Source organism: Saccopteryx leptura, chromosome 4 (assembly GCF_036850995.1).
Source record: "Saccopteryx leptura isolate mSacLep1 chromosome 4, mSacLep1_pri_phased_curated, whole genome shotgun sequence".
In the NCBI taxonomy this organism is placed as follows: Eukaryota; Metazoa; Chordata; class Mammalia; order Chiroptera; family Emballonuridae; genus Saccopteryx; species Saccopteryx leptura.
The window spans coordinates 146,509,693-146,533,163 of NC_089506.1; the positions used below are offsets into that span (position 1 = coordinate 146,509,693).

At 37.0% G+C, this 23,471-nt stretch overlaps 1 protein-coding gene across 1 annotated transcript; it reads right to left on the reverse strand.

Moving 5' to 3' along the window:
* Positions 1–7,890: 7,890 nt before the first annotated feature.
* Positions 7,891–23,096, reverse strand: MBLAC2 (metallo-beta-lactamase domain containing 2). The gene is made up of 2 exons (XM_066381824.1): positions 22,502–23,096; positions 7,891–11,160 (listed from the first exon to the last, which is right to left on the reverse strand). The coding sequence occupies exons 1-2, from the start codon at positions 22,953–22,955 to the stop codon at positions 10,775–10,777; spliced, it is 840 nt and encodes a 279-aa protein (XP_066237921.1). The 5' UTR covers positions 22,956–23,096; the 3' UTR covers positions 7,891–10,774.
* Between the last annotated feature and the right edge of the window lie 375 nt (positions 23,097–23,471).

Below are 23,471 nucleotides of genomic sequence, written 5' to 3' on the forward strand. Positions count from 1 at the left end.
AAGGGAGAGAAGGGGAAGAAAAAAAAGGGGGGGATAATAAATTATTATTGGGATTTTTTTCCAAATTTTTTTCCATTTTATTTACTTTTCTTTTACTTTTTATTCTGTATTAATTCTCATTAGTACTATCAACAAGACGACCCTCAGATGACATTAAGAAAAAGGAAATCGAATATCATGGATACAAAAGATAGAGAAGTAGCACAGATAGATGTGAAAACATCTATGGAGAAAAAATTTAATATATTGAAAATCTTGGAGCTAAATGACAGAGAATTTAAAATAGAAATCCTAAAAATACTCAGAGATATACAAGAAAACACAGAAACGCAATTTAGAGAACTCAGAAAACAACTCAAGGAACACAAACAATATATTACCAAAAAAATTGAAACTATAAAAATAAATCAAACAGAGATGAAAAACTCAATTAATGAACTGAAAAATGAGGTAACAAGCTTAGCTAATAGAACAGGCCAGATAGAAGGTAGGATAAGTGACATAGAAGACAAGCAACTTCAGGCACAACAGAGAGAAGAAGAAAGAGACTCAAAAATTTAAAAAAAAAAAATGAGAAAGCCCTACAGGAATTGTCTGACTCCATCAAAAAGAATAATATAAGAATAATAGGTATATCAGAGGGAGAAGAGAGAGAAAATGGAATGGAGACTATATTAAAAGAAATAATAGACGAGAACTTTCCAAGCCTGGAAAAGAACTAAAGTCTCAAATTCAAGAAACAACAGAACACTGAGTTTTCTTAACTACAACAAACCTACTCCAAGGCACATCATAATGAAAATGGCACAAACCAACGACAAAGAAAAAATTCTCAAGGCAGCCAGGGAAAAAAAGAATACAACATATAAAGGAAAGCCTATTAGATTATCATCAGATTTCTCAGCAGAAACTCTACAAGCAAAAAGAGAGTGGACCCCAATATTTAAAGCCCTAAAAGAGAGGATCTTTCAGCCAAGAATACTATACCCATCAAAGCTATCCTTCAAATACGAAGGAGAAATAAAAACATTCACAGATATAGAAAAGATGAGAGAATTTATCATCAGAAAACCCCTCACTCCAGGAAATAGTAAAGGGGGTTTTCCAACCAGATTCAAAGAACAAAAAACAAACCACAAGTAAAAGCTCCACCAAGAACACAATAAAACCAAATTTAAACTGTGACAACAAAAACAAAAAATGGGGGAAAGGACGGAGATTAACAGTAGCAAAGGATGATGAACTGCAGAAACACTCATAAAATAGGGTACTACAACAAATATGGTAGATACCCTTTTCGTTACTTAATGGTAACCACCCTTGAAAAAACCACCACAGAAGCACATGACTTAAAAAAGGTAGCAACAGAGGAAAAAAGTATGGAATACAAACAAACAAAAACAAATAATAGAAAAACAAAAGAAAAAAATCAAACAAGATACAAAACTAACAGAAAGCAATTTATAAAATGGCAATAGGGAACCCACAAGTGTCAATAATTAAACTAAATGTAAATGGATTAAATTCACCAATAAAAAGACACAGAGTAGCAGAATGGATTAAAAAAGAAAATTTACTGTATGCTGCCTACAAGAAACTCATCTAAGCCACAAGGATAAAAACAAATTTAAAGTGAAAGGCTGGAAAACAATAGTTCAAGCAAATAACATTCAAAAAAAAGCAGGTGTAGCAGTACTCATATCTGATAATGCTGACTACAAGACAGAAAAAGTACTCAGAGACAAAAATGATCATTTCATAATGATTAAGGGGATACTGAATCAAGAAGATATAACAATCCTTAATATATATACACCAAACCGAGGAGCACCAAAATATATAAGACAACTACTTATTGACCTAAAAACAAAAATGACAAAAATACAATCATACTTGGAGACCTCAATACACCGCTGATGGCTCTAGATCATTCATTCAAACAGAAAATCAATAAAGATATATTGGCCTTAAACGAAACAATAGAGCACCTGGGTATGATAGTTATCTACAGGACACTTCATCCCAAAATGACAGAGTATACATTTTTCTCTAGTGTACATGGAACATTCTCAAGAATTGATCATATGTTGGGACACAAAAATAACATCAGCAAATTCAAAAAAATTGAAATTGTACCAAGCATATTTTCTCATCATAAAGCCTTGAAACTAGAATTCAACTGCAAAAAAGAGGAAAAAAAAAACACAAAAATGTGGAAACTAAACAACATACTTTTAAAAAATGAATGAGTCAAAGAAGAAATAAATGCAGAGATCAAAAGATATATACAGACAAATGAAAATGACAATACGACATTTCAGAATCTATGAAATGCAGCAAAAGCAGTAATAAGGAGGAAGTTCATATCACTTCAGACCTATATGAACAAACAAGAGAGAGCCCAAGTGAACCACTTAACTTCACACCTTAAAGAACAAGAAAAAGAAGAACAAAGACAATGCAAAACCAGCCGAAGAAAGGAAATAATAAAAATCAGAGTAGAAATAAATAAAATAGAGAACAGAAAAATTATGGAAAAAAATAATAAAACAAGGAGCTGGTTCTTTGAAAAGATCAACAAAATTGACAAACCCTTGGCAAGATTCACCAAGGAAAAAAGAGAAAGGCCTCATATAAAAAAATCCAAAATGAAAGAGGAGAAATCAGCACAGACATCATAGATATACAAAGAATTATTATAGAATACTACGAAAAACTATATGCCACCAAATTCAACAATCTAGAAGAAATGGATAAATTCCTAGAACAATACAACCTTCCTAGACTGAGTCAAGAAGAAGCAGAAACCCTAAACAGACCAATTAGCAGGGAGGAAATAGAAAAAACTATTAAAAAACTCCCCCAAAATAAAAGTCCAGGCCCAGATGGTTATACTAGTGAATTCTATGAAACATTCAAAGAAGACTTGGATCCTATTCTACCCAAAGTCTTCCCAAAAATTGCAGAAGAAACAATACTTCCAAACACATTTTATGAGGCCAACAAAACCCTCATACCAAAACCTGGCAAGGACGGCACAAAAAAAGAAAATTTCAGACCAATATCCCTAATGAATACAGATGCTAAAATACTAAACAAAATACTGGCAAATCTAATACAACAACATATTAAAAAAATAATACATCATGATCAAGTGGGATTCATCCCAGAATCTCAAGGATGGTTCAACATACGTAAAACGGTTAACGTAATATACCATATCAACAAAACAAAGAACAAAAACCACATGATCTTATCAATAAATACAGAAAAGGCATTAGATAAAATACAACACAATTTTATGTTTAAGACACTCAACAAAATGGGCATAGAAGGAAAATATCTCAACATAATAAAGGCTATATATGATAAACCATCAGCCAACATCATATCAAATGGCATAAAACTGAGTACTTTCCACCTTAATCAAGGATAAGACAGGTTTGTCCACTCTCTCCACTCTTATTTAATGTAGTGCTAGAAGTTCTGGGCAGAGCAATCAGACAAGACAAAGAAATAAAAGGCATCCATATCGGAAAAGAAGAAGTAAAGGTATCACTTTTTGCAGATGATGTGATCCTGTACATTGAAAACCCCAAAGACTCCACAAAAAGATTACTAGAAACAATAAACCAATACAGTAAGGTTGCAAGATACAAAATTAACATACAAAAGTCCATAGCCTTTCTATATGCCAACAATGAAATATTAGAAAACAAACTCAAAAAAATAATCCCCTTCACGATTACAACAAAAAAAATAAAATACCTAGGAATAAACATAACAAAGAATGTAAAGGACCTATATAACGAAAACTACAAAGCATTGTTAAGGAAATCGGAAAAGATACAATGAGATGGAAAAATATTCCTTGTTCTTGGATTGGAAGAATAAATATAATCAAAATGGCCATATTACCCAAAGCAATTTATAAATTTAATGCAATTCCCATCAAAATTCCTATGACATTTTTTAAAGAAATGGAACAAAAATCATCAGATTTATATGGAACTATAATAAACACTGAATAGCCAAAGCAATCCTAAGAAAAAGAATGAAGCTGGGGGCATTACAATACCTGACTTCAAACTATATTATAGGGCCACAACAATCAAAACAGCATGGAATTGGCAGAAAAATAGACACTCAGACCAATGGAACAGAATAGAAAGCCCAGAAATAAAACCACATATATATGGTCAAATAATTTTTGCTAAAGGGGCCAACTACACACAATGGAGAAAAGAATGTGTCTTCAACAAATGGTGCTGGGAATCTGGAAAGCCACATGCAAAGAATAAAACTGGACTACAGTTTGTCCCCTTGTACTAAAATTAATTCAAAATGGATCAAAGACCTAAACATAAGACCTGAAACAATAAAGTACATAGAAGAAGACATAGGTACTAAACTCATGGACCTGGGTTTTAAAGAGCATTTTATGAATTTGACTCCAAAGGTAAGAAAAGTGAAGGCAAAAATAAATGAATGGGACTACATTAGACTAAGAAGTTTATGCTCAGCAAGAGAAACTGACAGCAAAATAAACAAACAGCCAACTAAATGGGAAATGATATTTTCAAACAACAGCTCAGATAAGGGCCTAATATCCAAAATATACAAAGAACTCATAAAACAACAACAAACAAACAATCCAATAAAAAAATGGGAAGAGGACATGAACAGACACTTTTCTCAGGAAAAAAAATACAAATGGCCAACCGATATATGAAAAAATGCTCATCTTCATTAGTTATTAGAGAAATGCAAATCAAAACTGCAATGAGATACCACCTCACACCTGTTAGATTAGCTATTATTAACAAGACAGGTAATAGCAAATGTTGGAGAGGCTGTGGAGAAAAAGGAACCCTCATACACTGTTGGTGGGAATGTAAAGTAGTACAACCATTATGGAAGAAAGTATGGTGGTTCCTCAAAAAAGTGAATGTAGAACTACTTTATGACCCAGCAATCCCTGTACTGGGTATATATCCCCAAAACTCAGAAACATTGATATGTAAAGACACATGTAGCCCCATGTTCATTGCAGCATTGTTCACAATGGCCAAGACATGGAAACAACCAAAAAGCCCGTCAATAGAAGACTTGCCCAGAATGCTGGGGTTTGCCACTGAAGGCTGAAGGTGCCCAGGGTCATCAGCCCCATCTACCACACTGTGGACGAGCCTAGGGTATTTATTCCAAGAAGCAGGTAATCTGATCTCATTTGCACAAGGGCTACTTAAATATGTCTTGCCTGAATAGTCAGGTTTTTTATTCTTTTCTCAAAGATCTCTGTTGTGGGTGTTGATAGTCCTATTTTCTGCTGCTTTGTTCAATATATAGTGTTTCCTTTATTCCTCCTACCTCATTGCCCCACTCATATTTCAGGCTGGGACCTACTCCTAATTTAGAGCTCCTTCTCCCCCTTTTTGCCAACTTCTATTGTGAATTTACCTTTGCCACCCAGCTTAGTGTATCCCAAGGTTCTCTTTACCACGCCACAGTCGCAGAGCTCCAGGGAAAAGCACCCTGGTCTCATCTCTCCAGGCAGAGGAGAACAGAGGCTCCATCTCCACACATGCTGCAGATGGCTTTTCCTCAATCATTACCAGCTAGAAGCAGCAGACATTGGGACTTGGAAGTGAGCTGCAAAGTATATAAAATTGTGACAACAATTCCAGTGCCATGCGGACTTTTCCTGGATGTGGACTTTTTCTGGACTCCTATTTTTGTGATAGCTCCTAACAGACTGAATTGGGGTTGGGTTGCATTCGCAGGGATTTGGAATGGTGTTGGTGCCAACTTGGACTTGGTGAACATGTTAAGGACAGTAGTCCTTTTATGAATTCTTGTTGTATTGGCCAAGAGTTTGCTTAAAGGCTTTAATCACAGTAAAAAAAAAAAATATATATATATATATATATGTGTGTGTGTGTGTGTGTGTGTGTGTATGTATATATATGTATATATATATATGACTGGATAAAGAAGATGTGGCACATATACACTATGGAATACTACTCAGCCATAAGAAATGATGACATCAGATCATTTACAGCAAAATGGGTGATGGTTATGCAACATAATTGAATGACAAGATAACTGTGACATGTTTTCTTTGAATATATGTACCCTGATTTATTGATGTCACCCCATTAAAATTAATAAAACTTTATGTATATAAAAAAAGAAATACTGGTCAGTTTGTTGATTTAAATTTACTTGTTCTTTATTTTAAATATTGTATTTGTTCCCGTTTTGTTTTTTTACTTTAAAATAAGATATGTGCAGTGTGCATAGGGATTTGTTCATAGTTTTTTTATAGTCTGGCCCTCCAACGGTCTGAGGGACAGTGAACTGGTCCCCTGTGTAAAATGTTTGGGGACCCCTGCACTATAGGGTGATCCCAATGGACCCTTTCCTTGGGGTTCCAGATTACATATCATTTGGTTTTATGTTTGGGATTCACATTTCTAAGAAAACATTTTTTTATTCTCTTGCCTGTGGGTATATATACTCTTAGCTGCCACCTAAACTAACCTTGAGCTAGGTTGGAGACATCTGGGCATGTGAATATTTAATATGCAGTCTTTCATTGTACATAAACCTTTGCTTAATTTCTTTTTTTTTTTAAACATAGAACCCAAGCTTAACAAGGTCTGGCTTCCTCCGAGTAGAGACCTGTTTTACCCTACTCTACCTACATAATAATCCTCTACTTTAGGAGTAGATCCTAGTTTTGTGGGACCAGAAATTTATGCAATTTAGGGGCTTTAAGAGAAAGAATAAAAATAACTGTTTTGCAAATTAAAATGACCATTTAAACACATTTCTTGGGCCCCTTCCAGGACTTTGGAAGGGGTCCCAGTGGATTGTAGGCCCTGAGGCTAAAGATTAACTTCATGGTAAATCTAAATTGGCCTCCAGTCTTTCCTGAGATGAGGACCCCAAATTGCTTAGTAGTATGGAATTGCTTAGTAGTAATAAATCATAAACACAATCTGAATCAAAAAGACTTTCACCCCAAGTTTTAGAGACACCTAGTACTATACATTTTTATGCCTTTTTAAGGGAGAGTGGTAGTAATAAAATTGCTTCTTGGCTTTCCTCATTCCTGTTTTCAGCTTGGGTTTGCCAAATTAATTTTTATTGATCTATCAGCTTTCCAGTGTCCAAAATGTTGATGCTATTGTTTCTTTTACCATTCTTGTTGTTCTTGCTAGTTTATGCTATTAAAAAAAATGCCTGTTATTTTACTGTTTCAAAAGGAAGCAGAAGTTAAGGTGTATGCTCAGTCTCCATTCTTAACCCAGAATGTGCTAAATCCTATTCCAAAATTGACCCTCCCCCCACTCCTACAAATGTTTGGAAGTTTACACTGCTAGTAGCACAGTAAAAAATATCCACTTATCCTTGCCAACATTCCATATTCTCAAAATTTCCCAATCTGGTGAAGCTATATTATTATGTAAATATGCATTTCCCTGATTACTACTGAGTTCCAACATAACTTTATATGTTTATTGGCCCTTTGCATTTCCTCTTCTATGAATAACCTGTTCATATAATTTACCCATTTTTCCAGTAATTAATGAAGGGAATCAGAATACACTACCCAAAATATCCCATTTGGCATACTGATTGAGCTGAAAGCAATGAGAGAAATTGAATATAGGAAGAGGTCTCTGACCTCCCTCTTTCTACCTACCACGGGACATGCAATTTCCCATGAGAAAGGTGCCCTCTCTGTGCCATGGTTTAGAGATCTTATTTATTACCAGCTTTTCAAAACTGCACATCATATAGGAAATACCCTTGCAAGAAATTAAATGGGAATTTGTTAACATTATAAAAAAATACCAGAGATTGAAATAAAATGTCCATTTTAATATTAGTCACACAAATATTTACTTACATTTATCTGAAAAGTATGATAACAACTTGTGCATGTCACATTCATATTACTAACCATGTAAGAACTACACATCACCATTTATTCATCTATATCAGAATAACATACAAGGTTTTTGTTTAAGACCTTTCAGTTAAAAGGAAATAATAGGGAAAATGAATTTCCAAAGATTCAGTTATTAACAATAAAAATAAAAATTATTTCTAAATGTCTTCTATTTTTGACAACTTTGAAGTACATTTACATGCTATCATTTAAAAAAACAAATTACAACAAGGGTCACTGTCAGGGTGATATATATATTTTTAAAGCTTTTTTTAAAATACGCTAAGATTATGCTTTAACATCACTTGATTTCTTCTTGGCACATGTGGCATCTTGGAAAGTAAAAATACACTTTGCCAATTTCCTGTTATTGTGCGGGTCTAAGCGCAAGAGCGCAGCTGGGTGGCAGACAGACCTATGTTCAATCACCAGCTCTGTCCAGAGTTGTGTTGTGGGAGGCTGGTCAATTTCTTCTTGGCACTGGGCCAGGATTAAATTAAATAATGCACATTTTTCAATTCATGGCATGGGCACTAAATGAATGATAGATGCTTTCCCCAATTTATTCATATTGAAGCAATAGTAAATTATCACAATTTTATGTTTTGGTACAATTGGAAAAATGGAAAAAAATTAAAAATAAAATCAGTGTGTTTTGAAGAATTGCACTTTTAAGAAATAAAGCCTTCATCAGGTTTAAAAATTAGTGCCTACTATACCCTGATTTAAAAAAAAGTATGATAAAATGGTCAATGGTTAAGGACTTTTGGTTTCTTTTGTGCTAGTGATATAAAAATAATGGCTATATTTAAGGCTCATTAAGTGATTATCTGTAGTTGCCCTGAACCAAATTTATATTCTTGATGTTGCACTATCAGCTGAAACAGACCTACTATCTTGAGACTACCATAGAGAAACACCTATGACAGTCTACATCTGAACAATCATGGCCTCCTTACTGATTTTAAGTAAAAGTTCATTTGGTCTCATGTGGCAGTACAGCTTGTCTGTCATTAAGGATGATTCTTCTATACACAATCACAACCTCATTTTTTTCATACTCAATACTTGGTCTTTGAAAACTCTGAGCTTCCTGAAAATGAAATTTAAACTGTCACAGGGAATACCTTACTCAGACAGCAATGCTTCCATCCCTCTCTTGCATCTTTTTGTTTCCTATCCTGACCACCTAACAAACTATCTTTCCAAATCAAAAACCCTTCCTCCAAAAACTTTTCCCTAAATTTCACATCCCTCCATTTATGTCCCTGACACTCATGTGTAATTTGTATCAACTTCAATCTGTATATAATATTATTCATATTTTGCTTTCTATTTCCAGCTAGAATCTAATCTCTTTGACTTTTTGTGTTTCCACAGTCTTTAGCACAATGCTGTGCATGTATGTATGTGACTGTGTGTATGCATGTGGGTGTGTGTGGATGTGTGTATTGAGTGAATAAAAAATGAAAGAACCTCAGTGGCTTTAGGTTAGGAAAAGTTCCAACATTTTTCAGAAATCAATTGCTGGACCTTCCTAAAACCTAAAAATCTGATTTCCAAAGTTATTTCAGTTTAGTCTTAGATATGTCAATAATAAAAAGGCAATGAAAAAACTTTTTTAAAAAAACCTTTATGAAATATTCTGAAAGGTTTTAAAAGAAATTATTAAGAGCACCAAACCAAAACATTTTACTAACTACTGGTATAACTTTCCTATAACTGTACAAATGTAGACTTCATTTCATTTAAGACAAAAAATACTGAACAGGAATAGGTGTTGTGAATCAGGATTAAAAAGGCAATTCACTCTAAGTCAGTATCTAATGCACACTTTGCAATTAATTTGAAAAGCCTTCTGTGGTACATATGTATGTTATGCTAAATAAAAGAATGGTTTTGATCAGGATGTTGTAGATGTCTGTAGTTGTTTTGATACTATAAAATATGACATATACTGAAGCTACTTCACAAGAAAAATTTTGTTTATAACTGTTAATATTAAAATAGGATATAATAAAAAAATTATTCTCAATTGTATATTTTTGAGGTTTGCCTGACAGTGTCCTTTTGAGAAATATGACAATTTGTAGTTAGATTACAGACATTTGAATTTCACTTTTATGATTAAAAATATTACACATATATAATAACAAACAACAATATATATCATCTTTTTACTTTGAAGTACTCTGCAATTTACATTTAAAGCTTTGCAATAAAACAAAATTCATTGTACTTTTGTATGTAAAATTATACAATTTATAATGTATGTGATAACTACATTAAGAATAAATAAAACAAAGCATAAAAATTCTGTATCATAACAATGGATTGTTTTAGCTATTATTATTAAATCTTAGTTTATATGTTTGTATCAAGTTCTAATGTATTTTAAACCCAAGAACCTTTACCTTTAAATAATATACTAAAAATATCTAGTTCGGAGTATAAGCATAACACTTTTTATGCCCTGTTTCTAGGTCATCTGGACAGAGGCAAGGACAGTTCTTTTACTACAAAATGCCTCCTTGTTTTCCCATATATTTTGTTAATTTTAGAGCAAATATTACAAGATGACAGCTTTGGAAAATTATAGTCTCACTTAAGAGGTTTATTATTTGGAAGAAAGAAAAAAATTAAACTAAGAACTTCCTTTTTTGGCTTATTCATTCTCAACCTTTTTTCTCTAATATACAACAGTAGTATAATGGCACTTTTTCAAATGCTCACCATTAATCATTTTTAACCAGCACAAAGTGAATGGGATTAATTTATAGAATTAATCTAAATGTGTTATAAGTATAGATACTAGGGTGAGGTCCTAGAATTTGTTACACGTAGGGCTAAACTTGCAAGAGATCTTACGGCAAAAGTTGAAAATTTATGACATATCCCAGCTTTTGCAATATAGTTAGAAGCCAATCGAAAGAGCCTTTCAGCACCAAAGGTATTGAAGTGCCCAGGAAGCACCTTCTCCACCAGACCTCTATCCACAAGCTCTATCAGACGTTCACAGGTTCCAACATAGTCGTTTATCCTGCTGTATGGGAGCCAATCAATCAGTGATCCATCGTACACAACGTCTCCACTGAAGAGAATCTTTCGGTCTTTGTCATGTAAGCAAATACTGCCCCTGGAGTGACCGGGCATGTGCATAACAGTGAGCTGTCGGTCACCGAGGTTGATTATATCCCCTACAAAAGGAAAAAGGGTTTACAGATAAGCGTGTTGCACATATGACTTCAGTTACTTAAAGAATAGAAGAACATTAAATGGTTTCAAAGAGGTTGGGAAGGATGACACTTACTTTATAGTTTTATTTTTAAAATACCATTTTTCTTTTTCTTTTTTTGTAACAGAGACATAGAGAGAGACAGAAGGACAGACAGACAGGAAGAGAGAGAGATGAGAAGCATCAATGCACCGTTGCAGCTCCTTAGTTGCTCATTAGATTAGATTGCAGTTTCATATGTGCCTTGACTAGGGGGCTATAGCAGAGCTAGTGACCCCTTGTAAAGCCAGGAACCTTGGGTTCAAGCCAGCGACCTTGGGCTTCATGCCAGCAACCTTTGGGCTCAAGCCAGTGTCCATAGGATCATGTCTATGACCCCACGCTCAAGCCAGCAAACCCACACTCATGCTGCATGAGCCTGCGCTCAAGCCGGCCACCTCGGGCTTTCGAACCTGGGTCCTCTGCATTCCAGTCCGATGCTCTATCCACTGCACCACCAGCTTGTCAGACAAAATACCATTTTTCTTATTGATGATTTAAAACTAAGTTGCCTAGGCCCTGGCCAGGTAGCTCAGTTGGTTAGAGCATCATCCCAACATGCCAAGGTTGTGGGCTCAATCCCCAGTCAGGGCACAGACAAAAAACAACCAATGATGACATGAATATAAGTGGAATAAAAAGTTAGACAACTTGGTGTTTCTCTCTCTCTTGCTCTCTGTCTCCCTTCCCTTCTCTCTAAAAATCAGTAAAAACATAAAACTAAAAATAAATAAGTTGCCTGAATTTCCTTTCTATTGTTTGCTAGACCAGTGTTTGCCAAAATGAGTAACGTGGAACATTATTTCTGCACATTGTTATGATAAATAAAAGAAAGAAGAAAAGAAGATTCTGTGGTCATATAATTTTTGAGACTTCAAAGAAAATTCAGCAGCTTTCTTTTTCTGCAAGCCTTCTTTAGCACAGTAATGCACACTGTGGCCAGATGTGAGGGAGATCTGGCTGCATACTTTCTCAACTTAGTGACCACAAACTTTTATTTTTCAGACCACCCGCGGTACCAGCATCCTCATGACACAATTCATGAATGCTGCTCTAGTGAACAGTATTATATTTTTACCCCTTGGTTTGTCAGTCTGTGGAAACTAAGGAATTGGTATAAATGATAATGCTCTGGTGGCTGCAACTGCTGTAATAAACTGGCCTTAATTTCTAATCCAGGAACATCATGTCTTCTGTAAGAATCCATTAAACTGTGGCAGACTAATTTACTAACTTGCAAGTAGGGTATAATCTCAGACTCTTCCCAGGCTTTGATAGTGAGAGAAAATTGAGCTTATATGAGTGCAAAATTTCTATTTTACTGGGTTAAATAAGTACTAACCTATGTAAATCATCCTAAGTTAAAAGTTTTCACACTTATTTCTAGTGCAAATACACATACATAGAAGTAAAATCAAAGAAATACACTAACAAAGTTAATAGAAGAATTAAAGTGTAATAATCAGGATTTGTGAAACATAAACAAACACAATAAAGAAGAAACAGAGGGATAATCAAGAAATAAGACAAAGAAAACAGCGTGACCTGTTGTGGTGCAATGGATAAGCATTGACCTGGAACACTGAGGTGCTGGTTTGAAACCTCAGGCTTTCCTGGTCAAGGCACATATGGCAGTTGATGCTTCCCGCTACTTCCCCCACCCTCTAAAATGAATAAAAATAAAATTAAAAAAAAATAAAAGTACAGAAAACAACAAAATGGCAGACCCAAATACAACTATATCAATAATTACATTAAATATGAGTGAGATAAACATTCTAATCAAAGGCAAAGAATGTTGCACTAGATTATAATAAGCAAGCTATATGTCAGTCTATATAATATAAGATCAAAGACAAAAATAGGTTAAAAACATTATATATAACATATACATATTAACTCTAAAGGGACTATAATATCAAAATATTAATATCAGATAAAATAAGGACTATTACTGGAGAAAAGAGGGACATTATATGAAGATATATATTAGGTCAATACATTAAAAAATAAAAATTATAAATGTACATGTACCAACAACAGAAACTAAAAGATGTTTTATCCGAACACTGAAAATCATATACTATCAAGAGAAATTAAAGGAGACATAAACATAAGGAGAAATATTCCACCTCATTGACTGGAAGACTCAAAATTGTTAAGATGATAACTGAATTCATTTTTTTTCTATAGGTGCAATGTCTAATAGAACTTTCTGAGATTATCAAAATATTCTGTATCAACACTGTCCAATATGGTAGCTATTAGCACGTAGCAAATGGCACTTGAAATAAGGCTAGTTATTTTAATCAGTTAATTTAAATTTGTGTTTGGATAGTCACATATGGCTAGTGGTATCTGTAATGGTCAGTGTAGATCTAGAAATTCAATAGCATCTCAGTCAAAACCTTGACATGCTTTTTTTTACAGAAACTTAAAACCTGACTCTAAAATTTGTATAGGACTGCAAATGACCTATAATAGCCAAAATAATTTTGAAAAAGAGGTGCAAAGTTGAAAGACTTACATTACCTAATTTTAAGAATTATAATAAAGTTACAATAATCAAGATAGTGTGGTACTGGCTATATGATATACATAATTAATGGGAGAGAACAGAATCCAAAAAGGAACACATACATGTGTTCAATGGATTTTTGACAAAGGTGTCTATCAAAATAATTCAATGGGTAAAAGGATAATCTTTTCAACAAATTAGACTGTAGCTCTTCATATATCCACATGCAAACAAATAAGCAAAACAGAAGCTCTCAACTGTTACTTCACAATATTAACAAAAACTAATTCAAAATGGATCATAAACCTAAATGTAAAAGCTTCTAGAAAAAAATCTTTGTGATCTTGGGCTAGACACAGAGCTCTTATATAAGACCTAAAAAAACCCCCATAAAACATAAGGAAAAATGACTAACTGACTTCATCCAAATTGTAAAGTTTCTTGCTTAAAGGACACCATTAAGAAAATGAAAAATTGCCTGACAAGTTGGTGGTGCAGTGGATACAGTGTCACATTGGGGTCACCGGCTTGAGTATGGGCTCATCCGGCTTCATTGAGGGCTCACCAGCTTAAGCATCAGGTTGCTGGCTTGAGTGTGGGATCATAGACATGACCCCATGGTTACTGGCTTGAGCCCTAAGGTCTCTGGCTTAAAGCCCAAGGTTGTTGTTAAGCCCAAGGTCCCTGGCTTAAGCAAGGGGTCACTCACTCTGCTGTAGCTCCCCCCGCAATCAGGGCACATACGAGAAAGCAATCAATGAACAACTAAGGAGACAAAAGAGCCGCAATGAAGAATTGATGCTTCTCATCTCTCTCCTTTCCTGTCTGACTCTATTTGTCCCTCTCTCTGTCTCTGTCACAAAAGAAAGAAAGAAAAAAAGAAGGAAGAGAGGGAGGGAGGGAGGGAGGGAGGGAGGGAGGGAGGAAGGAAGGAAGGAAGGAAGGAAGGAAGGAAGGAAGGAAGGAAGGAAGGAAGGAAGGAAAATGAAAAATAAGCAACACACTAAGAGTATTTACAAATTGTGTATTTCATAAAGGACTTGAATTCAGAATACATAAAGAACTCTTATACCATAATAAGAAAACAAAAATTTCACATTTAAAAGGGAGAAAAGATTTTAATAGTTCTTTTAATAAAGAAGATACTTAGCCTGACCAGGCAGTGGCACAATGGATAGAATGTCAGACTGGGATGCGAAGGACTCAGGTTCGAGACCCCAAGGTCGCCAGCTTGAGTGCAGGCTCATCTGGCTTGAGCAAAAAGCTCACCAGCTTGAACCCAAGGTCGCTGGCTCAAGCAAGGGGTCACTCAGTCTGCTGAAGGCCCACGGTCAAGGCACATATGAGAAAGCAATCAATGAACAACGATGGTGTCGCAACGAAAAACTAATGATTGATGCTTCTCATCTCTCTCTGTTCCTGCCTGTTTGTCCCTATCTATCCCTCTCTCTGACTCTCTCTCTCTGTCCCTGTTAAAAAAAAAAAAGATACTTAAATAGCAAATAAGTACCTGAAGGATGTTCAACATCATTAGTCATTAGAAAAATGCAAATTAAATCACAATGAAATACTTCATACTCACTAGAATAGCTAACATCTATTGAGAAAGAAATGGAGAAACTGGAACCCTTATACAATACAGTTGGGAATGTAAAATGGTATAACTACTTTGGAAAAACAGTCTTAAGACACTGTAAAGCCTGTAGCCATGGCCACCATCACAGTAGCCTGGCCCACGCAGGTTTGCATTTGATTCGGACAGATGGTAATGAAACAACAGAGCCAAGAACCGGTGGGCCACTACCTTTAATCCTAGCTTGCACCCGACAGGCGAGAAATACACACAGTGGGAAAACACTTCCCTTTCCACTCAGGGCTCCCAAAGCCACTGACTTATCCGAGTTTCCTAGAATCAAAGGTTTCTACCTCACCAGCCTTATTCACTTCTGTTTCCCATCTCTTCTCTCTGCACAAACTGGCTTCTCCTACAGCACTCCGCCATCTTGGCTGCTTCTCCTGGCCTCCTCCACATAGCCTTTCTCTGCTCTCCTCTCTAATGCTAATCTCAGGAACCAAGAGAGAGAAAGCTCCTGGTCTGCCCCATTTTATAGTGTAGAAATCAAAGCCTTTAATCCAATATACAAAGAAAGCAGTCTCTGATACAAAGTCACTTATCTGAGGCATAATGGGATTCCTCATGAGAGTGCACCACTCCACATCATGCAATTAGTCAAGGGTGTGGGGAAAAGCTTAGTCTTAAAACTAAGCATTAGGCTATAATGACTTCGCCAGCTTACAGCCTGTCCCCTATGCCCAATGCAAACTATAAGCGAGCAAACATATACATCATATTTGCAAACTTATTTGACCCACAGACACTGTCTTAAACAATTAACATACACTTACTATAAGGCCCAGGAATTCTATTCCTAGGTATCTATCAAGGAAAATGAAAACATGTATCCACACAAAGACTTATATGCAATTATTCATGGCAACATTATTCATAATAGCCCCAGACTAGAAAGATTCAAATTTTCTTGAACAGGTAAATAGATATGTTATGTCCATAAATGGATTATTTTTAGGCAATAGAAAGGAATGAATTATTAATCGATACATGGATGAATCTCCAAAATATCATGCCAGATGAAAAAAGACAGACACAAAAAGACTATATATTACACAGTGGTGGGCAAAAGTAGATTTACAGTTGTATGTAAACAGTTTAATCTTGTATTATTTATTAATTAATGTTACTATTTTTCATATAAACAACTGTAAACCTTCTTTTGCCCACTCCTGTATAATTGCATTTGTAGAAAATGTTCAGAAAAAAATCAATTGTAGTGACATAAAACAGATCAGTGAGGTTAGAGGTAGGAACAGGGATTTGCCTGGTCTTGACTTGAATCCTAGTAATTACATTGAAATAGTATCACTCCCAAATTTCCCAGCATTCCAGTCATAAGGAGCCAGATTCCTTTAAAGGATAATTGTTCCAGACTTAGGTGCCTCTGTGGAATCACAAACCATTGCCATTTACAGTATGACTGGCAGGTAAGGTTAAAAGAAAATTATAGCTAAGTTGACTTAATATAATAATATAGCTGTTAGAGACTGATTATTTAATAAGTATAAAGAAAGGAAGGGAGTAAGGAAAGTTTGATCCTCAAAAAGCAGCTCTGGAGAATTACTAATGTAGAGTCTTATTGATCTTAGGTTATGTCTAGATGATATTCAAAATATTTAGAAACAGAAAAGATATATACACACTACCTAGCAAAACAGATATCAACTGTAAGCAACTGATAAGACCATTGTAGCTGAATATCATTAGATTTGCTATTACCTTGTGGCTTTATAAATGCCTTCTATATGCTTATAATGCTCACATAATTTCAACAAAAGCTTTCTTACACAAGCCAGAACTGCTCATGAAATGTACACACACATACTCCTGACCCACTTGTTCCCAGATTCCAGCCGTCCCTGAGTTTTCTTGCCTTTTCCAATACCCTTTCTCATCTTGGCATTCCTGGTCTTTTACTTCATTTCATTTTAACCAAAGTATATATACATATTTCAAATCAAATATTCCAGAAGGTGTTAAATGTAAAAAATAAAAAAGTCCTTTGACCGATTCTGGCTCTATCCAATCCTGTTCCCAAGAAGGCAAACCACTTTGAACAGTTTTAGCTATTTGTTTCAGGTAGTTGCCTCTACTAAATGTAGTTATCTTTAGATAATGTTTATACTTGAGTCTTGATTTGCCAATTAAATAAATTGTACTGATTTTATTCATGTATTACCATTACTTGGTTTTAAAATTTTAAATATTTATATTATCTGTTGATTTCCACTAAGAAACATAAGGATAGCTTTCTTACTTCTCACTCTCCACATATGTATACATTTCCCATCCTCTCATCCTCCAAAAAAGTAGTGATTTAAGTGTTCCAATCTGGAACCCTCTATGCCTGGGGTGCTATCATTGTCAGACTGTCATACTTTGCCATCATTCTGATTTTTCCTTTCAACTTTTTCTTGTTTTATATCTCCTATATTCCATGTCTTCCATTTGGTTTACCTCCTTGTTTTGAGGGGAATAAATAGGATAAAGGTTTATCTGAGTATATTCTAAAGTAACACATGTAGGAAATAATTTTTTGAAACTTTGGTCATTAGTGGAATAGATATAGAATTCTAAGCTGGAAATCAATTTTATTTAAATAAGGCATAACACTTCTTTTCAAGCTCCAAAACTATTATGCTCTTTCTTTACAGATAATCTTTTTTAAGTTTCTGAAAGCTTGATTTCCAGTATTCTGAAACTTTACAATAATGTGGCTTGGGTTGGATGTGTTTTCTTCCATTTTTCTGGAAACTCTGTGGGTTTATTCAATCTGGAAAGTTATATCCTTCACCTGTAGGATATTTTCTTGAATTATTTCTACTGTGCTTTCTTTTCTTCCTATTTTAAAATTCTATCTGTACTCCTATTATTCCAATGTTGGATTTCCTAAACTGATCCTTTACTGGTTCTCTCCTAGTTTCCATTTTGCCTATCTGTTCTTTTTGTAAGTTCTCAATGTTATCTTCTGGATCTTCTACTTTTTTTTGACGTTTTAAATTCCAATAGCCCTTTATGTGTGTGCTCTCTCTGTTGCTTATTTTGAAAGCATCCTATTGTCTCTTGGATATCTTGCAATACCTACTATAGTCCCCTGATGCAATTAATGATAGTCCTACGCTTTCAAGTTGCTTTAAGCTGTTTTAGTATTTGATGTCGTTAAAGGATTTTCCCAGATTTTAAATAATGCTTGGTTGTCTGTTTAAGAGTGGAGGATGAAAAAGGCTGCTTGAAACATATGCAAGGTGCCTATTAATATATATATATATAGGCTTCACTGTAGAGAGATCAAGCCAGGGGTTACTTAGAGGTCAGCATCTTAGTCTTTCATCTATGTCTGGGCAGCATCTCACATAAGATTCTTTCTTATGGGCGGGAGGTGGTGGTGGGAGGTAGTAAAAGCCTGGCTGTCATTGTCTGGGAACTAGTAGGGAGTGTACACACACACACTTATTCCTCCTATTTTCAGTTCTGAACCTCTGAGCTCAATAGTACTTAACATCCCTCAATCAAGAAACCCCTCTGTTTTTCTCTTTCTCTCCAGAGAACAAACTAACTGGATGAGCATTCACTTAGGAAGAAGGTTTCTAGAGGTTCAATGGCTTCTCAAATGGCTTTTAACCTTTTCTACTTATTTTAGTAGTCTTCCTTTTTTTTTTAGTAGTCTTCCTTTTGCTGCCACTAAGGTACCAGCTATTGCTAATACCTTTCAAGGCTCGTGCAGAGCAAACTGGATTGGTTCTTGACTCCGCATGCTGAAATAGGATAAAACTGCTGACTCAGTCATCAGACATATTATTCTCCAGAATGCAAAACAGTTCCTCAGTCAATGTAGATTAATACCTAAAATGAGCAAACCACAGTCCTTTTATAGTAATGTCAGTGGGGTTTGAAAGAAAATCAAATTAGATGTGTTTGTTCGATCTGTTTTTTTTTTATCATTCCCAAATGATTCAAGTCCATCTGAAACAACTGTTTTAATACAAAACTGGGTTTTCAGTTCTGAGTATGCAAAACAGTTTATACTTGTATTATTATTTATTGTATTATTTTCTATATGAACTGTAAACCTACTTTTGCCCCACCCTATATGTTGGTGACTCTGAGCAAATTGTTTAAATATGCATAATAGAAACAAAAATGCCTGCACTTCATATCACTTGAATATTGTGAAAAATAGGTAAAATGTATGCCCATTCAATAAGAATGTGCTGTATCAATCTAAAGTTTATTGCTATCTAATAAGAAGATACTATTTCACTAGTTGTTTTCCTGTTAAAGATGCTGCACTGTGTGATGATCTCACCTTGTCCACCTTGTCCCTCATTTATAAGTCAGCTTTTGGGTTAATAATACAGTGTACAGATTGCTGTTTCTCCAAGACAGGTGACCATCAATTCACTTCAAGTGTAATTCGATAACGACTTCAGCCTCCTTATGTCCTAACCAAAGCAATGAAGACTTTATGCTGTTTGGGTATGTGTTGCTGTGTATGTGTGCTTGACTATGTATGAATTTTTAATATAAATATTTTATATCTCCTTCCAGGCATCCGGATTACAATAATAGCAAGTTAGCAGACCACACAATTCAGAAGAGACAGGAGAATATTCCTGAGAAAAGAGAAAATTAGATACTACTTGAGAGGAGGAGGCATTCAGCTCCTAATTTAAAGAAAAAGAAACTCTCAATATAACACAGAATTATCACCTTCAATGTGTTTGTTAAATATTAACTTTTCTTTTCACACCTTTAAAGGCTTAAAGCACCACACAGGTAGCTTACAGGCCTTTACAATTCCCAAATGCTTTAATTATAATTATAAGGCTATAATTCTACCATCAACCGGTATTTAGAAAACCTGGATTCTAGTCCCAGCTCTTTTCCTAAATGGCTGTGTGACCTCAAGCACGATATTCAGGCCTGCTTGAACTCTTTATCTATGAAACAGGTATTCCTATCACTCTTTCACCATTGACTTCCTATTGTTGGCAGAAAGAAAAGTAAATAAATCAAGTGATTTACTCGTTAGCCAATTTAAATATATTTTAAATACTAATGTCAACATTTTTTGGTCTGTACACCAGAAAAATTTAGTATGTACACTCATCAGCTGCATGGAAATCTTACCTCTAAAATTACCAGTTTAATCAAATGTATAGTAATTAAAAGTACATTTAACGTATTGTTAAATTTATATTAAACATACTGTAATGTAAAAGGACATTAAATTACATTAAGTATACTTTTTTTCATCTTAAACAATACAAGACTGCCATCTAAACCACTTTAATCTTTAAATTTTTATATATATATATATATATTTATTTATTTATTTTTTTTTTTTTTCCTGTATTTTTCTGAAGCCGGAAACGGGGAGAGACAGACTCCCACATGCGCCCCACCGGGATCCACCCGGAACGCCCACCAGGGGGCGACGCTCTGCCCACCAGGGGGCGATGCTCTGCCCCTCCAGGGCGTGGCTCTGTTGCGACCAGAGCCACTCTAGCGCCTGGGGCAGAGGCCAAGGAGCCATCCCCAGCGCCCGGGCCATCTTTGCTCCAATGGAGCCTCGGCTGCGCCTGCGGGAGAGGAAGAGAGAGAGAGAGGAAGGAGAGGGGGAGGGGTGGAGAAGCAGATGGGCGCTTCTCCTGTGTGCCCTGGCAGGGAATCGAACCTGGGACTTCTGCACGCCAGGCCGACGCTCTACCACTGAGCCAACCCGCCAGGGCCTAGATTTATATTTTTAATGAAAGACTCTTTTGGGTGGAATGTGAGGTATAGAATCATGCTATTTTTTTTATATCACAAGTGATTAGGATTTCATCTGAAAGATAAAATGATTTTTGTAAAATATTTCATTATTTGTCATATTGGTAGGTCATAAAGTGAACCTTATTGTAATGCAGCCACTGGATTTTTCTACCTCATTAAAAATGTTTTAATAAATTAAAGTGGCAATTATAATGATTTCAAGAATGGAATGGAAAGAAGGGGGTTTTACATTCTACTCAGAATTACCACAATATATTTATTGGGTAGGATTTAAGTACGACCTTCATGCTTTGATCTCATGCCTTGGTTCAAACCCTAGCTTTTGCCAGCTGTCTTGCTCTGTGCACTGTAGGCACACTATTTAATTGTGTGTCGGTGGGGGGCCTCTCACCTCACTTTAAATGTGTTGTGAGGATATAATGAAGTCAGCAAAAGTATTCAAAAAAATAAAGGAAATTAATATACAAATATTACTGTTGTATCTAACTAGCTGGATTACTTAAGTGCCTGCATGGGGTTGGGAGAACTGGGGTCCTACTCTTATTTTATTCCACTAATTTCTTTCTAAACACCATCCTTTCTCTCAGAGTCAGAGGCCAATGGATATCTATATATAGATAATAGTCCACATCCTTCACTATCATCGTAAATAATTTCCTCATTAATTTTTCGCAGGCCTTGCTTTCAACCGGACTGGATATATGTCATAGTTTAAGACTCAAGACATACATACCACTTTTTGTGTACCCTATCACGATTTTTCCCTCGTGAAGCAACATCAAGAACAGAAATCTATCTGGAAGATAAGGATGCACAAGCATATCGAAACCAGTCTCTAATGGCTTTCTAAGCCTACAGGTGGGAACTGCTCACAGCCCACGGTTACTGGTTACCGAGCAGACAAGTCAGCATTCTCAAAAGCACAGGGCATAACATGCACTCTGTGAGGCGTAATTTAAAAGTCTTCTTGCTTGAAAAGCGCCTGGAAAAGTCAAACAGGTGTTCGGAAAAAGAATGGGAAATTTCTAGTCACAAGTCTGTGGCGCTACAGTACCTTACACAGGAAACTGACTAGGGGGTGAGGCCGGCTTTCCTTTGAGTGCTCAGCATTGCTACACGGTGCCAGAGCTGATGGATCTCTGGTAGGGAAGGCTGCGATGGCCTCCGCTCTGGTCGAGTGGGCTTTCACTCAGGGAAGGGAGAAACAAAACTGGCGTTTCTGCGATGTGACAAAACAAGCCTCTTAGTCACGCACATCTGCAACATGCATCCCTTGGGCAGTTTCATCCCAATCCCCTCCCTCAATGAGAAAGCGCGCGCCCGTGAAGGGCCCATTACCATCCTGCAAGATGAGAGTGGGCTGCACCGCCTGTACTCGGAACTGCCTGGCCCTCCAGCCGGGGCTGGGCGCCCGCACCACCTCACTGTCGGACAGCCAGGTCACGGTCTCAAAGTTGTCCCCGCGAGCCAGTGCCTCGGCCTCAGCATGGTGCACGGCCACCCGGTCAAACTGGTAAAGGCCGCCAGAGTGGTCGAAGTGCACGTGGGTGGCCACGGCTAACAGCGGCCTGCACGCCGCGTCCTCTTTGGCCCCGCGGTCCTGCAAGAGGCCGGAGGAGTACAAGTACTCCGGAAGGCTGCGGAGCCCCAGGCCGGTGTCGATCACCACGTCCTGCTCGGAGCCACGCACTAGCCAGATATTGGCGCGGTTGCCCGACTCATAGAAGCGTTCCTGAATCCAGAAGATGCCGTCGCCCAGGGACTTGTGGGCGTACCACTCGAGTGCAGACATGCTGAACAGGGGTGCGGCCGGCGGAGTGGATGTGGGCGTGGGTGCCTCCGGCAGGCTGTCCGGACTGCAGGCACTGCGGCGGTGCGGGGCTCTCTGCCCGCAGCCAGGGAGGAGGCGCGGAGCCAGGAGGGGGCGGGGCCTGCGCGGGGGCGGGGGCGAGAACCGGGAGAAAGGGGGCGTGGGGACGCCGCCTGGAGCGCCCACCCCCACTCTCTCGCGGGGCCCTGAGAGCGGAGGGCTCTGCTGGCACCGGGGCGCTGCGGCAGTCGCAGTCTCAGTGGTCACGCCACGAGGGAGCGTGAACGCAAGGACCACTGCAGCTGACTGCAGATTATAAGGCAACACTTCCCCACCTCGGGGGCTCTGACTGCAGAGACCAGGGGCGAGACGTAGGCTGCACCAGGTCCGCCTACCCACCGCGAACCGCGATGCGCACTTCCAGCCGGCGCGGAAAGAGTCAGACCAAGCCGGTCGGCCGACTACGGCGCCTGCCAAGGGCTAAAAAGCTCTTCCCCC

Coding starts and splice junctions, on each gene's coding strand:
- MBLAC2 (XM_066381824.1), bottom strand. CDS start 22,955: ATGTCTGCACTCGAGTGGTACGCCCACAAGTCCCTGGGCGACGGCATC. Junction 11,161..22,501: donor CACTCTCATCTTGCAGGATG/GTAATGGGCCCT, acceptor TTCCTTTTGTAG/GGGATATAATCAACCTCGGT.